General features: G+C 42.4%; 1 protein-coding gene across 6 annotated transcripts in view; it reads right to left on the minus strand.

Annotated features, from left to right (window-relative positions):
• Positions 1-17,499, minus strand: part of myripb (myosin VIIA and Rab interacting protein b) — a 120,988-nt gene that overhangs the window by 84,184 nt on the left and 19,305 nt on the right. For 4 of the 6 annotated variants that reach the window (XM_046371015.1, XM_046371016.1, XM_046371013.1 and 1 more), the window contains exons 1-2: positions 13,102-13,512; positions 5,279-5,478 (exon numbers count right to left, since the gene is read on the minus strand). In XM_046371015.1, coding sequence (XP_046226971.1) covers positions 5,279-5,388 — 110 coding nt within the window. In that variant the 5' untranslated portion in view covers positions 5,389-5,478; positions 13,102-13,512. Of the gene's footprint in view, positions 1-5,278; positions 5,479-13,101; positions 13,513-17,499 lie in introns of those variants that run through there. The other 2 variants (XM_046371014.1, XM_046371018.1) reach the window with 2 other exon arrangements.

Genomic DNA, 17,499 nt, shown 5'->3' on the forward strand with positions numbered 1-17,499 from the left:
GAGATCGGTACGTGCGCACAAAGCATTTCCACATCAAAAACAGTCCACATCAACATGACTCAGACAAATAACCCACACCAGTAACGTAACACAGCTAATCCCCACCAAAAAGAGAACCGCAGCCAAGAGAACACAACAACAAAAACAACAACAACAACAGGCAGACTGAAATTAACTCCATGCTCCTTGCAGCTTTCCTGGTTGCTACGTAAAAATACATTCAAGCTAAAGATGGAGGAAAGTGAGGCGATTAGCCCCTTAAAGCTGAGTCTTGTGTGTGTGCGTGCGTGCAGTTTCATGTGAAAGAGTGTCACATGTTAACATAGGATCCAACACTGGATTATGGCACAGAATAAACACCTTAGACACGGAGAAGAAGGGAATAATACGTCTGTTTAATACAATGGAGCTCATTCAACCGCCCACAAAGCTACGCTGGACCAGTTACAACATTTCAGGATTTTCTCTTAACAAGAGACAAGTTCAGGTCAATAGTTCACAAGGCTGGGAAACCTGCTCCATTGAAGAAACACATCATCAAACCAACAGACAAGCTGTTACAGCCCATATCCTACAAGGAATGTTTACAAAATGCGGGCATAAGCTGAAACCTGAGCCGACACCGCAAGAGGACATGACCTGCAGGAGGGAAAGTTGATGTCCAAAGGTCAATCTGTCCCCATTTAGCGCTGCTTCAATAGAGGAGATGGCACTGCAGCCCAAAGGGACTGTCCTGCAACGGAGAACAATATTCTCTGACTGTTCGTGCTCTGAAATCCAATTACACAAACGTATCGATCGTCATGAATACAGAGCTATTTGTGCCAAACAAAATCTGACTGGCTGTTATCTTGTAGCGCCAAAAAAACCCTACATTTTTGGCCTCTTTTTATATGAATAGCATAATAATAGAGTGTGAATGTGTGTGTGTGTGTGTATTTGTGTTATGTCGAGACAGAGAGCCAGGAGGACAAATGCAGCAGGAAATAGAGGTCAGTCCCGTCCCTGACCAGGTGACTTCTTCTGACACCTCTCAGTATGACTCCTGCTCCCTGTTCCTTCCTGCCTGTCGCATTCACCAGAACTAAAATAAAAACACGAGTCGACATGGAGATAAAAGGAAGAAAGAAGCTGAAGCCTTTGGCTGCATGAGCCAAGTCACTCTTACAGTAAAGCAGCTACAGATGGTTTGATTAAAGCTACAAAGTCGAACATTAATAAGAGGCTACAAAGATGTCTGTGGGTACTGCTCCGCCTCACTCGAATACAACTTCGTTAAATACTATTTTACTGACTAATTAAAACTGCTGATGCAAAATATTGCCCTCTGAAAAAAAAAAAAAACGGGCTGCATTCCTGAGCCAGGAATTACTCTGCACAAAGAAAGAGAGATCACAATGGAGACAGAAAGACTAGGCAGTGCACCGGCCCACGACTTCACAAATAATTGGAGACTTATCCACAGAGTATTGTTCATCTTCCAAGGTCATTTTTTGCCTTATTCAACACTCACAGAGAAGCCAAAGTGGTGCAGACCCTTTCAATAGGAAGGCGAGACTTATCACCAGTGGAATTGAAAGGAATTTTCAGAATAGGTAGAGTAATTGTCCTGTCTATAGAAGGACATGTGTAAAGTGGATCCTTCCTAACAATGAGAGCAAATTATCCGTAAGAGTCACGGATAGCTGAAGCTCCTGCCATCTTCTCACCACTCACACAGACACAGTGGTGGACAGCTATTTCTATCTATAATCATTTCTCAGTCTGACTCCCTTGGGAATGCTTGCGCTGTTTGTTAAGTAGGCCCACGTCTGCTATGCTCCCTCGAGTTTTCCTGCTGCTCCATAATGAGCCTCTCCAGCTGAATGGCCACTGAGACGGCTGAGGCCAGAGGTTGAGCCGTTCACCCTCTCTAATTGGCAGAAGCACTCTTCAGCAGCAGAGCAACCAGGGCACGTATGGAAGTTACTAAAGATTTATTTTCCTATCACACAGGTTATACAGTGTTTCACGGTTAAAGCTATTAGCAGAAAACATCAAAACAAACAAAGGAACACAACAAAAGATCCAGAGACAACATAAGAAAGACAGCCATCACCTCAGTCTGCACAAGCTAACGACCTGATGGTATATTGTTTCAGTTAATTATTCGTGATAAAGGTGCAAAGACAGCTGACACCACATTTGGGAATATCAGAAATGTACTCAGGGGCTTCAACATGTCATTTGTCTGGCATAACAACCATAATTATAACCAAACCCTCCTGTCAGGTATATGTACCCTGTGAAATGTTGATTTCTTTTCTTTTTAAACAAAAGTTGTGTTTACAGTCATTCTAACAATGTGTTGTGAGTTGTGTGTATCTTTGAGGTCAAATAAACAAAATAGACATTCGCCCTTCCTCATAAAACAAACAACACAGGTTTCAAACAAAGCGAAACAAGGCTACAAACACGTTTGCTTGACAGCAGCCTTCTTCCTCCATTGCTGCACAACCAGCGGGGACAGGACATGAATAAAATGGCAAATCACTCTTAAAAACATCTCTCCATAGTTCTACTGGCAGTCAGAGACTTGGTACCTGGTACTTTTAAGGGTCAGTAGTGGTGATGTGCTGTCCTCGCTCTGAGAACATGATGAAGCATTCTGAACCAGCTGGCATTTATCAGCCAGGATTTAACAAAGGGATTTATCAGATTGTAGAAATAGATCATAACTAAAAACAAACAAACATAGAAGTAAGTAAAATAAGGCAAAGAATAACTCTTTCAGCACTTCATACTTCTGTACAAATCTCATCACTGATGGCCACTGATCACTGTCTGAAATAATAATTGTAACTTGCACAGACGTCATAAACAAGCTGCAGCTGCCCACATTAAAACTTTAACCAAAAACAAAACCCTAACTAGGCTTATTGCTGTCTGCACAGATTTATTTACATATTTATTACATCTCAGTATTTATGAGACAGAAGGTAATATCAGTTAAGTGTTTCAGTGTTTCTTATTATTCAGCATAGGGGAGATTAAAATGGAGCATTTAAAGTCGCAGCTGAGGCTTATAAACTCAGCCATGAATCCTTCAACAGGGTAATTTACAACTTCACAGGGTGGACTTCATTCAAGGAGGAAAAACAAACGTCGGCCATGCGTGGAAGAGAAAACCCCACAGGGAGAGAACTGTCTGCTGAAACACCCGAACATCATCTGCTGTAAGCACATGTCATATTCTTACTCATGTAACTGTAAACTGTAAGGCGGTTTGCATTTCACATGAAAGGCAGGAGGGTTTTCTGTGAAGGCAACACTGAGAGGCATTAGATGTTATCTAAAAGCAAATCTGTGTGGCACATGTGTGAACAGTTTTAGCTGCTGAAAGAAATTACAACTTGGCTGTCAGTTTGCATGTACTATCTGCTTTACTTTGCTTTTAAAACATCTAACAAGTCAGTATAACTCAGTCAGACACAGAGCCTGATTGCTTTTATAAACAACTGTTGCCTAATGAATATCTGCCCGCTACTACATCAGCGTTAATCTGCTCATCTTCTCGCTGTAAACAGCCGTAATAAACAGCCTGAGAGCTTGATTGGTAAACCTTTTACAGCCCAGTAATTTGCAAACACACCATCCCTGCTTTCAAACTGATTCTGGGAAAATAAGTTGAGCTTTGCGCTCTAGTTTGTGAAGCAACTTTGCTCACAGAGTACAGCTAAGATGTTAAGTGCTTTCAGTAAAGCAGCCTAATCGCTCATGGCGTTCACTCAAGATCGCAAAACCACAAAAATCACTGTTCGAATCTGAAGACATTAAATCTGCACAACACAATAACTGATGCCGGGGTCTGACAGACAGTCAAAGGAGCATATTTGTGTTTACAAAATCACAGGGTACAGCAACTATTAAAACATGTTTTGGACTTTGTTTTGAATTTAGATACACTGGAACTTTTAATACTTTCAGACTTCCCCCAAAGCAGACTCTCTGATTTGACCAAACCCCCATGGAGGCCTGTCTGAACCAAACTGAACCCTCAAACCCCTTGACTACAAGCTGTCACAAGAAGGGAGTGAAGGACAGGAGGTGAGAAGGAGGAAGAATTTGCCAGCACTTGTCACATGTTAAGTAAGAGGCTGTGACACCAAAGCACAACCTCGAGGCCCAGACCGACTGACCCCCACAGACCTGCCAGTCTGTGAGCGGAAAACACCAGACAAGCATCTTCCTCCTCACAGCCCCTGACTGTGCCTTGAAACATACTCAGCTAAATCCTGTAAAGAAATAACTGCAGCCGAAAACAAACAGCAGACTTCATGTGCAACCTGTGAAAAATAAGAAGAATATTGTGGATCATAAACGGAAGCCAATATAATTCCTACTACTTTGACTTCAGATGCTGAGTTTGGCAACTAACATAAACGACAAGCAAGATAAATTCTTATCTTGAGGACTGTCTCTTAGACTAATCAATCAGTTGAAACTGTTGAAATACATCATCTGTCCTAGTTCATTGACAGATGGATTAGGCTGCAGATTTACTTCAATGGTTTGCCCAAAATCTGCAAATGACTATCTGCTAAGCCTCAAGCCCTTGAGTGAATGCAGGCCTACTGTTGCTACGCCTGACAAGCTTTTCTATTTCTATTTACCACATTCTCACCTGATTTAAGATCTGATGTACCATCATACAGGCTGAAAGGTTCAGTACTGAACAGGTATTTTTCTAACGTAAATTCTAACCCCACAAAATAATGTAGTAATCCAATGCTGCTGTGGTTAATAAGCCACTTAGCCGGACAGGCTAACATTGGCATTTTGATTCTTGACATCTTTTCTCTTACAGTTTGGTTTTAAAAAGGCAAAAAACATACACCATTTTCCAATTATGAGATGCCTGGATGGGTGGCCTGCCATGTCTTGTTATTGCTGCGCAGCTTTGATTGGACAACTGCACTCGGGGACAGCTGTTAGCAAAAAAGGTCACTTAACATGACAGTGCATCTCAGATAGTTTAGCTTTTTCCTTTATTAGATTATTTAAGTGATAATCATCGAGGGTGACTGAGGATGCAGAAGGGAGATTTGAACCATACATATTGTCAGTGTACGGTGGGTGTCTGTCAGCTAAGTCAGCTGTACACCACAACATCTGGTCATTTCTGCTCGCGGACAGGAGTCATCTCTGCTAATCAGCTTCTCTCAATTTGTCCTGCATGTGTCACCTCAAATGTGTAAAAATACTCAAAAAAAGCGCCGGCGGGGGTATCCCATCTCACCTCAGCCTCTCCTCCTCCTTTTTTCTCAGCTTCATGTCCCGCTGGACCACTTTCAAGACGTGCTCCGCCTCGTCGTCCGTCAGGCCCGAGAGGTCCAGCTTCCGGCCCATCGTTCCTGGCCTCACCAAGCTGAGTTACAGGTCCGAGAGGGGAGGGCGAGGAGAGGCGCTGCTGCTCTGGGGGCCGAGGCTGGGACAACCCTGTGGGAAGGATGGAGAAATTAACATGTGTGCATCTGTGGAATCAAATCACTCCTTTTGAACTTAATGTTAATATGCCCCATACTTGTCAAAGTATCTGAAAGAACTCTTATACACCTGGTGTTCAGCAATTTTCATTGACTTCTATTAGCAAAGGAATTCACAACAACATGCCCCCGGCACAGCTTACGGGGTAATGAACAGAAACATTAAAGCCACACTTTTCCCAACAGCAAATCGAGATGCACTGAAACGGCACAATCTCTCCATGCAAATAATGCTTCGTTGTCTGCTTTTATGACTGGTGAACAAAGTATATTGTGGCGCCTGCTGCTTGTCTGCAGCATGGACTCTGATCTCTGAACAGCTAAGAATTGAATGAAGGTTTGTTTTTAAACCAGTGCCTCTTCACTCTTCCAGGTTATCAGTAATTTAATTCTTAGCAAGCTCCTGAAGGAAAAAATAAAATATGTTACGTTGAAAACTGTAAAAGCACAACATACTACTGGTACTTGACTGATATTCTAATAATATTTGGTCTATTTCTGTGCCATAAAATGAACATTAACTGAGTAATTTGTTTTGATGTGAAGCTTTCTACACATGTGCTGTTTGTATCAGACACATCAGGCATCTGCCTCTCTCCTCAATGCATATGCATTTAAAGGAAGACAGAGCAAATATCAGCCATAGACATGTTAACAGAGGATGAGTTTGTATTCTGTCAGAGTTACAGAGGAAGAAGGGAAAGAAATGTGCATTAAATATAGATTGAAACACAAATTAAGCAATCGGGCTTTTCTTAATGAACACAGTGTCTGAGGTACATGTGCATGTGGCTGGTGACATAATTCAACAGCACCACACACTGCAGCCTCCAAAACGAACACAAATCAACACCACAGCTGAATGGACAGCAGTTTTTCTCTCCTGACGACGGGCATTCAAAATCACACCTGTGGATCTAGTTTCCATCTGTGAGACAAGATCTTATTTTTATGTACATAAAATGCCAAGCAGGCAGGGAGCAGTGACGATCACAAGTCTGTCTGCTGTCAACAAACAGTCACGGTAGTCAGAGGGCAACAGATCTCCTATTTCTGCACAGAAACCTTTCAGCGGCATACTTTGCCAATCCACTTGCAAACTTCACACTAATGATTGCATTTTCCTAAAATCTTGTGTGGTGTTCGACCTCTCGGCCTTTGGACCGCAGATTTAATACAAGTTTTACAGTAAGTGGGCTCATATTTATTTATTTATTATATATAAGTTAGAGACCTGACAAAGTTTGTGATTGAACTAACAAGTCTGTCATTCGAGGGATGAAACGGACATAAGCAAAGGAGGGAAGAAAGCATGATGGAGAGCCAAGAACGAGGGCAGGCCCATAAAAATAAAAACAGAGGGATGACAGAAGGAAGAGGAAAGCAGAGACAGAGAAGGTCCATTAACTGCAGTATCTAAACAAGATGGGAGAGCACTGCCAGCGGAGAGAGCAATGATGATGACTCAGAAGGCCAGACAATTATGTCCGTTCTATTATTGGGCCAATAGCTTCAGCGGCAGAGCGTCTCTCCTCTCACTTAGCGTACACCCATTCCTCCAGTTCAGCTCAGGGCCCGACTCAAGACACTCTGCTTGCTGTTGAACTTTGTCGAAAAAACAAAACTGAGGCAGCAATGCTGCTTATGCACCGCAACGAGCCTTTTAAGATGCAGGGAGCAATATTGTGCACAACATTTGTCACTGTGAGATTGAGCTCTATTTATTCCAAAGACACATTTTAATATTATCAATCACTGCTGAACGCTCTGAAGGGTCTAAGTGATAAAACACACTTGAGTTCATTTGTATAAAATTGAAGAGTGGTTGTCATTTTGAAGAAATGCTTCATGGAAAGCAGAGGAATATTGTTTCTCAAGTTATCATTTTATTCCATCCTGACAGGATAGCTCCATCAGATGCTTTTTATGACTCATTTGCATAAGTAGGAATATATAATCCACAAGGGCAAATGCAAACGCACTTACTGAGTCATCGTGAGCCTTTGTCACACTCTCAGCTATACGATGGAAAAAACTGTAAAATCTCTCCATCTCAGACATCTGTTATCACACAGTGTAAACAGAGACCGTCACAATGTCATTCACAAACCTTCCCCATTCATACACTGTGATCGCCTCATCGTTGGAAGGGCTGACAGAAGCACATCTTATGCACAAAGTGTTTCCAGTCTCCATGCTCTATGCTAAGCTAAGCTAACCAGCTACTGGCTATGAGCCTTAGCGTACATTCACCAGACAAATATCTTCTTATCTAACTCTTGGCAACAAAACAAATAAGCGGATTTGCAAAAATGTTGAATAATTCCTTCCATGATTTGCTGTAATATCGTTCTCAAATGCAATCCTTCAGTGAACGGCATCACACATCATCAAGCCCTTTACCCTAAAATGTTCAGTTTGGTCACTGATGGGCACAATATTAACACACATTTGAAATCAATGTTTTAATAAAGCCATTTTCCTAAATATGACCCAGTATCGTCATCTAATCTTATAATGTCCAACACAGATTAGCTTGTATCCCATAACTGTTGACATTCAAGGAAGCAAAGGGGAGTCTGTCACATCTGAAGATCTTGGTCTCATATTCTTCCTGTTATTTATGACTGAAGCAACATCCCACAGCAATATCTAAGCTGGTTTCAGAGTGAAATTTCAACAAAAATTAATAAGAGAAACTAAAAATGGGTGACCACCTTCTCACAGCAGTGCACTGCACTTGAGAAGAACCCACATTCACAACTTCTCAGCCCTTTAGACGTCTAAAATTAGCAACTGGAGAATCGAGCGAGCTGCTGCTGTGACATATGACAACACAAACCGCGACTGGCTGGTCCAGCATTTTCATCTTGAAGTCCCTGTCCGTCTCCTAATGTATAGAGGAGATGAATGCACCATTTCTGTATGGCCTTTATTGCATGGCCACAAGGGAAGGCAATGATTCAGGCCTTCTTTTAGTGAGTGGTGTCAAGGACGGGGATGGAGTCCGCGAAACTTTGGTGACGCACACACTGAAGAGCAGCAACCGTACACACAACAGCCAACCCATTTTCACGAGACACACACATTGTAGAGCTGTCAGTAGTGGAGAAGAACGTGAGCTGCCCCCCCACAAGTGACACTGATTGGAGACTGTCTCCATGGTTCAATGCTCTACCAATTTTGTTCAGCCGTCTCAGTGAAGCGAGTTGCCGGTTACATTGAACACTTTCTTGGTAAGCTGATGTAAGTGTGCTGTACACCTTTCAGGCTGTCTTTCTTACCAGCATCTATTAGACTGCAGAGAGTGTGATTCCCAAACAACCCAAACCTCAGTCTGTTTTGACCCCACAAACTCCATTTCAGTGTCAGATCAGAATAGTCTGCCTGTATGTGTGCGTGTCTCAGCACATACACGCCTCAGAAAGACAAGAATGATAATATTAAGATGATGACAACCAACATGTGTGAGATACTTCACTTTCTGGTCACAGTATGGCAAATATTGACCAAAAAAAATGACTTATGGTGAGGAAACTATAATTCTGTAATGCAAACATTAATGCCAAGTCTATGGCACAGTTCAGACCTGCACTGACATCCATCCTGAGTGGTTTGTTCACAAGTGGACAGCTCTAAGGACAGGTGTGATTGCACCACATTCAAAGGTGGTCTAGCCCACAGACTGTATGACCGCATCCTTTTAGCTGTGGATACATGAACACGTCCTGGGTCACACTAAAGGACCGCCTTCTCCGCTGACATCCTCTGCACAACAAGAAGCCACAGCAGCGAGCATAAAGGGCTACACGCTGTCTGATTTCAATAGGGTTCACTCTGATGTAAATTAAGTGTTTGGGTTGCCTTACCTGCCAGGGTAAGCAGCAGATGCTTGTGAACACTCTATGATTTCACAGTCAAATCGCAGCACCTCAGACTCCCTCAAAAACTGCACAGTTTTGAGATTTGTTGAGTCAGGAGAAACTTAACAAACTTTGCAAAACTGTAATGACAAATTTGTGCCTTGTGTTGTGTTTATTTGTATATAGTGCAAATAAGCATATACACCATAAACACGTTGTCTCACCTAAGTTCTCGACAACAGAGTTATAATCAATAGCTATTCTCATTCAGTGTTGAAACTGTCAAGCATATTTTATCTCATTCAAAAAATGCTGCGTTTCATTTTCACTTTCATTTTCCGCTGGTTACAGCTGCAGCAACTCATTTTCCCCACAAGGATCTAATGTTTCAGATTATGTTGTATTCAGGGCTGCATCCAGGGAATTATAGGGATTTAAAATGATTTTGTTCTGCTTTATAAATCTACTGCTGAAGGTACCAGTCAGCCAGAAGTGACTCTTGCAAAACGCTCCTTCTGTGGATTTTTGAAGTCAAGCAGTTCTCTGGGCTGAAACAGACCCAACAACTGTTCCACAACATAAAAAAATTCAGATTTTGACTGGTACTACAATGAAGTGTGCCAATGTAATACTGTCAGCTTAAGAGCAACACTTTTAGACTGACACTCAGTGCTGAGAGAGACAGAATGGCTTCAGAGGGAAAATAGGTCACACTGATGCATCCCTCAGGAGAACGAACAGGAACCTGTCTTTTCCCCAGCAGTCACACCATGTGCATCAATCAACCACATCTTCAAAGAAACTCTGTCAGAAAATCATCCCAAATACACCAAATAAAAACAGCATGTACACGGTGCTGCAGAGCACTTGGCTCTGTTGCCAGTCTATCACCTCAGAGAGTCAGGATGGGCGAGCTGAGGATGAGGCCCTGCTGGAGCACTAAAAGGGCAGGTGCAGCCAAGCGCTAAATGAACTGCTTGTTTTAGACACTCTCCATTGGATGGGCGTTTCGTCACAGCCACAGGGAAGGAGATTGAGAACGACTTCGCTGAAATGACTATTTGGGAAGGAGGTGAATACGGTGAACTGACTTTGCAGATCTGCATTTACAGCTGCTCACTTTATTGTGCATAGGACTGGTCAGTGCTGGAGACTGACCCACCCTGTGCCTTTAAATCATATGGGAGAGTATCTCACTTTAGCTCTGTTTTTGTGTGTGATGACCTTTTTCTGGATTTCTGGTCATTTGTCTTCCTACATCCACATGACAGTAGAGACAGAGATGCTCAAGGTGTTTTTGCAGCCCAGGATGTGACCAGGATCTGTCAAAGTGACATCAACAGGCGACAGAAGAGAAAAACCGAAAACATTGGACTGCAGGACTCTAATTCTGCTTTTAGTTAAGACCATGTGGTGCATTTAAATTTCTATTCCTCCAAATGCTCCGCCATCTGAACTGCTGTAAAGGACGAAACACAGCACAGAGTGTGAACAGGCCTGTCAGCAGCCATGTCGATTCATTACTTAACATTCTTAAGGGGATAGCTGTGTGTGTGTGTGTGTGTGTGTGTGTGTGTGTGTGTGTGTGTGTGTGGCTACAAATGCCAAATGCAAATGAGTGAATGGAAATGCTTTAAAAAATCTACATAATATGCAGAACGTTGGCCAACAGCAACATAATCTGCACATTTATATTGCATACTCTATAACTTCTTTATGGAGGTAAAACCCCCTCATCACCACTGAGGCAACGGTTACAGTCGACAGGGAAAAACCTACACGACAAAAATCAAAGTATCTCGTCTTGAAAAAAGTTTACTTTGTATGATGTTTTCGGCGTCATGTATCATTAAACTGAACAACTGAAAAAATAGCAACAAAATAAAAGTACCACCGTGTTTCCTGAAAAAGAAACATTATCTTCATCCAGAAATGGCTGAGGAGCTTAAAGCAAAAATAAATATTTCTTAAATCTGCAAACACCCAGCCAATATGTCTGGACACTAATGGCTCTAATGGACCACATCCAACCACTTTTTGGGGCTTTTTCCAGGCCTGCACTTTGTGTTTAAATAAAACTTTGATTATGTAGGAAAAAACATCTGTGGTGAAGACACACCAAACTAAGCCTCACTTCCTGTACGGCACCCACATATTTGACACACTGTGATACATTCAGGAGCCTTTGATCACTGTTTGACATCTGTCTGCTGTCTCACATCACTACCTGGAAAGTTATGAGAGATGTTCAGAGACCATTTTGGAAAAGCAGCAGGTGCCACAGCACACCAAGCTGGGAGTGAAGGCTGCTGTTTCAGAGCGGGGAAGAACGTTTCCCCCAGGGATTCCCCAGAAGACACAGAATTTCCCCCAGAGATCAATATTTTGATTCTGATTTGATTTCTGGGAAAAGAAAACATCTCTTTTGTCCTGCTGTAACTACTTTAAAGTTGACTTTTTGGAACTCCTCCCCAGTCTATTTCCCCTGTCATCCAACAGATACGCAAAGGACCAAAGTAAGCTGGACAAAGGACAACTCGTTGACTATTTGCTCATTACAAAAAAAAACTGTTAGGTTGCATACAGGTTTTGGAGCTAATAAACTATGAATCCTTGTAGTTTATTAGCTCCAAAACCTGTATGCAGAGCACAAACTCAGAGCACAAACTCACTGATATCAGTTCAAGGATTTCTGGCAGTGTTGGAGACATTTTTGATGTCTGTATCAGTTTCAGAACAACTCCACCAATTATCAGCCTATAAAGAGCAGGAGAGGAGGCTGGTGAGGTGAGAGTGCTGCAGCCGATCTGCAAAGACACACACATACATGCAAACACATTTTGACCTGAAGTGTTAGAATCTAAACAGATGCAAAGTGAATCCTCCTCTGAGTCACTGTGCATGTGACAAAGTGCTGAGAACAGCTGTAGCACAAACTCTGAAGAAAGGCTTTGTAATTCTGGTTGAAGTGATCTCAAGTTTTCCTTGAATGAATCATTCAGAATAGCAGATTAATTCATCCAGTATGTGGGTGAATGTTTTGCTGAACTCTTCCTTAAAAGCCTCCTAAGATGACTTTGTGTCAACAGGTGACAGGCATCACCACAAAACAAACCTGCCTGCGCACCCACTCAGGGGAGCTGCCAAATAAGGATTTCCCACTTGCATTCTTGTGGGTTAAAGGTCTCTGTGCAACATGTCTCCGAGACAAAACGTGACTTCATTTTTAACACCTCCTGCTAATTAAACCAAAACGTGTGGTGTCCCTATGCAGAGAGGATGAGTCACATTCTGCACCCCCTGCACCTGGTCTTAGTTTTCTTTTCAACACTCTGGACTGTGTCGAGCTGTGAGGCAAACACCTGATTACATCCACCTCACATCCTGCAAAAATGCCGCACTTTCCTCATTTAAAACCCAGAACACATTCATGTCAACCACACTGGCAGACTGTATGACAACATCTGTGCGAAATCCGTGTCAGCTTTAACGCCAGTGAGTCGGGCAGCTTGCAGCAAACGGCAGTGAAAAGGTGATCAAAGACACAAGCGTGCATTTTCATATTAGAGCTATGAAAGCATGCACCGAGCCTCTGCATCACACATCTGAGGCAAAAACACCTGACACCGGCGCTCGTGTTGCATTAATCCCTTGTCATTGTAACAGGCTAACATCCACCTATTAGCAGTGAGTTGATGTGGAGAATCACTTACACAGGATCAGTGGGCGCCGGATGACCGCCAGTTACAGTCTCTTTCACGTTATCCCAGATACTGGAAAAAAAGAAAAAGAAAAGCAAACACGGAAGGATGCGCCTCTGCAAGCGTAAACTTCCGTGACACCTGTCCGTCTCCCAGATACTTTTGGCTTGCCTGCCCCTCGGCGAGTTGGCTTATTTTTTTGCCCCCAAAGCAGCAGCAGACGCAGGCACCGCTGAATGGGCGATCACGAGGTTTGTATTACACGGAGGAAGGAGGAGGAGGAGGAGGAGGAGGAGGGAGGGAGGGAAGCGAGGTGAGGGACTGACACCCAACCTTTATTGTTCCTGTATTCACGGTGACTCAGTGTGAGGGGGGAAAGCTGCGAGCTGGAAATCGGAGATGGCTGAGTCTGTTTCCTTGCTTGGCTCATCTCACATCTAATCTGATTTTTTTTTCTGCTGGCACCTGAGCATCCTGCGCTCCAATTCGGCAAGTAGAAGGAGGAGGAGGAGGAGGAGAAGGCGGAGGAGGAGGAGGCGGAGGCCGTGTGATGGCTGGCTGGTCCATTCACAAAGCCAGAGTCACAGAGCAATTAACCTCACAGATGAAAACATCCCAATTAATCCAGCATCTATCTGTCTATCTATCTATCTGTCTATCTATCTATCTGTCTATCTATCTATCTGTCTATCTATCTATCTATCTATCTGTCTATCTATCTATCTATCTGTCTTCCTGAGTTGTGGTCTGGCAGAGTTAAGAGGAAAACCTGCCTGTTTGTTTTCTTTATTAGTTCACAGCCTTTTGGGGAAAACGCTGTGGTACTTTTAACAAGGTCGATTTTAGCAAGATAAAGAGCCAACCCAACATTGCAATAATGGGATACTTTTTAGAGACAAACAATAAAGCTGGACTGATGCTTTCTTTAGTCTAATTAAAGCCAGATTTTACAGGAAATGCTGCCAAGAAAAGTGTTCAAAGTCACATATTCTCCATATTAGACTGTATTTTCTCTTACAAAACGCCTCCATGAGTCACTTGAAGAGCTGGAAACCTGAGTGCCTCGTTAGAGTCACACCCTTGATCTGCACACAGTACAGAATCAGTCACAGTCCTGCCACAGCAGCAAGTCTATCCACAATCTTAAGTATGTGACGCATATCAGAGTCAAGTGAAAATACACAGATAATACAATCAGCAAATGCACTGCCAGTCTTTCAGCCCAGAGAGCACGCAGTTCATGTTGGCTCATGATGTGGGAAATTCTTACACAATAAAGACTGACATATTGATCAGTTGCATCAGATTTGATTGGGATTTTTAGTTCTCTCCCCGGTTTGCGTGGTCATCCCCGGCAGCCCGGTGATTCTCCTCGTTACCATCATGATCATTGTTACCTGAACAAAAGCACATATTTGGCTACTAAACAGTCAGAAGATTGAGGCTCGACTTCCAGATTCGAAACTTGTCTTTTAGAGATCAGTGAGACGATATTTCAGCTAAAATGTCTATCAAATAAATGTATACAATACTAACTTTAATTCACTATATATTCTACTACATACAATTAATCTGCTGATTATTTTCATAGTTAACTGATGTAAACGTTTGGTCTGTAAAAGAAATTTATTCCCAGATCTCAAATTATTTTACTGTCATAAACGATAATCACAAATCACAGATCCTCACATGTGAGAAGCCTTTTTTGACACTTTTGTTTGAAGAGTGACAAACATTTAGGTCAGGTGAGGTCTTGGTATTTATTCCAGGTCACAGGCAGGGATTATTCAAAGCTTTAACTTGAGAAAATATGACTGTGGAGTGGATGTCCAGGGTGCACTTTAAGCTGAGTGTGGACATCAGCAGTTATTGGTCAGAGATTTAATAAAATAAATAACATTAATAACTGGTGTGTCAAACAGCAGTTCTCTGCTTTGTCTGCAACATTTAGTCACACCAGGGGACACAGTCAGAATGAAATGTTGCCACATGGGCTGCTGGTACCATGGAAACTCCCAGTACAATCCCAGTACAATGCCAGTCCTCCACTGTAGGTCACTAAGTAGCTCCTGTGTAGAGTGTGGGGTCATTCTGGGGTTTTACGTCAGCAATCCTGTGATCTCAAGCACATTTCTGCAACCTTCAGACAGCTGCTGGTCACATACATGTCTGAGCAAAGCGCATTAGTGTACAGGCTTCATGCTCCAGTAATACTGGTGTTTATGCTTGGTGCTCACTTGCAGCCTGACCCTGACCCTGCATTTACATCTGCAGGTGACTATGGGAGCGATCACTTCATTTTGTGGCTTATTTGTCGAACTTTTCCTGTTTCCTAAGAGACTGCATACAGCGGGTATACTGTTAACATTTCTGCCTGGGGGATTTAGCTTGTTACAAGAGAGTACGTGCTTTTGTACACTTTAATAATCCCATCAGGATCTCTGGTGAGAACAGCAGGAATATTCATGCGGTCGTTCTCAGCAGCAGCCGTGTGAAAATGCAATCAGCGGGTCAGCGTGCCTTAACACGTATAACCAATGTGTGATAGACTGCACGAGCACAGGAGTGCTCAAAAAGCACTGGGGAGTTGTGATTGAAATATTTAGAGTGACCAAGGAGAGCAAAGCATTCCGGTTCTTCATGCTTGTGTTACAGTGTTCTTATGTGTGGTTATCATCCGCTGTGATACTGAGACAGATTATAGCTCCACAGCCTGCATGTTGGCATTTGAGGTTCCTTTTTCTCGGAGGGCTTCGCTGCACACTATATGATCTTGTCCTTCAACCAAATGTCAGCCTTCAAAAACCATAAAAACGGTCAATGAATCATAAGTGTACGTTAGCAACTGGTCAGAGTTGATTCATGGATGTTTTGTGTGGGAAACTTGTAAGAGAGATTCTGTTGGAAAGCCACCAATTTGCTCCATCACTGTCACTGCATGGGGACAGAAAACACCAGACACACAAATGTGTACTCAGTCAGTGGTTTGGCGAGTTTATGATTTAGTGTGTTGAAATAGACGAGCCATGATTTCGTATGTATGTTTCTTTTACATGTCTCATTAGTATGCAGTTATGCAAATCTCCGCTCAAATCCCCCCTTCTCCACCCTAAAACGGAGACAGAGTGTTGAAACCGATCTCCCTTACACAGTATGTCCATGGTTGAAACAGAAGAACACTGAAAAAATACTGACAGCATAAAAACTAACTGTCAAGAAAAGTGCCAGATATTTAGACAGTACAACTCCAGCACAAATGTTTTAATGCCAACCTTTTCTTTTTCACTTTGTATTTTGCTTTTTATGTCAAATTCTATTTTTAAGTCCAAGTTTCAATTTGCAGAAAAAAAGAAAGGTTGGTGACTACATTTAATGATGCTATCTGAAAATTTTCTCATGTGTCATCTTGTATGATGTGCCACAAAAAGTGATGCAAAAACTCGATATTTTCTGTTGATACTGTTGATGCTTGAATGTTCTAGTTTAGTGAAATTCATCAGGTAAAAATCACCAGTAAAACAATACAATTTAGTCACAGGATCAAAGTTAGTTTTTTAGCCTAAGTTACTTTATTTATCGCGCCTCCTCCTATCACTTGTATTTCTATTACATAACTATTTTAAATCAGTTCTACTATTAGCACAAAGCCAAGCAGCCAATTTTAAAACAAGTTGTGCCATTAAGGAAAAAAAAAAAGATCAACCTGACTCTGAATCAGCTCAGAGATCATATTCCTGTAATAAAAGTGACAGCAGGTGTGTCGGATGCACTCACCTAAGAGGGCATTTTGCACCCACGACACTCAGCAGCCGGTCACTCCTCAGTGATCCATGATCTATATTGGCCTACATACACAGGACTGCCTCTGTCTCCACCTGGTAACAGTGGTAACATCCTTCCTCTGTTGACAACTACCCTTCTTTTGATTCTCAGGCGGGGAAGCTTTTCAAGGCCGGACCACTTCCACTGAGAGGAAGTAGGCGTGTAATCACTTTGCTACCAACCGGTCGGATTGTCTTACCTCTTTTATGGTTCACATTCTACAAATGTGGACCAAATTATGTTGTCAACTGCCCATTTCAGCTTTCATTCAAATGCAGCCATTTTTCCATATCACCCAGCCGTTTATCCTTTGTGAGTATCACAGAATCCAGTTTCAGTCACTTTTATGGGCCACATCCTTCAAGTAATCCAGCCCATAGTTCAGAAATAATTTCACTGCCCTACAGGGCAACAGCATGTGGAAAACCATGGACTTTCGTTTAAGCCGATTCTCAAGTCTGACCTTTAAAAATCCTTTTAAATTTGACCATGTGTGTATGCTTAATGGTGCATAAGTGTGTGTACTTTCATTTGAAAATGCGTTCATGTGTGTTAAGACAAATAATTTCCATCAGCAGGCAAAGACTG

The sequence above is a fragment of the Scatophagus argus genome, chromosome 18 (genome assembly GCF_020382885.2).
Source record: "Scatophagus argus isolate fScaArg1 chromosome 18, fScaArg1.pri, whole genome shotgun sequence".
In the NCBI taxonomy this organism is placed as follows: domain Eukaryota; kingdom Metazoa; phylum Chordata; class Actinopteri; family Scatophagidae; genus Scatophagus; species Scatophagus argus.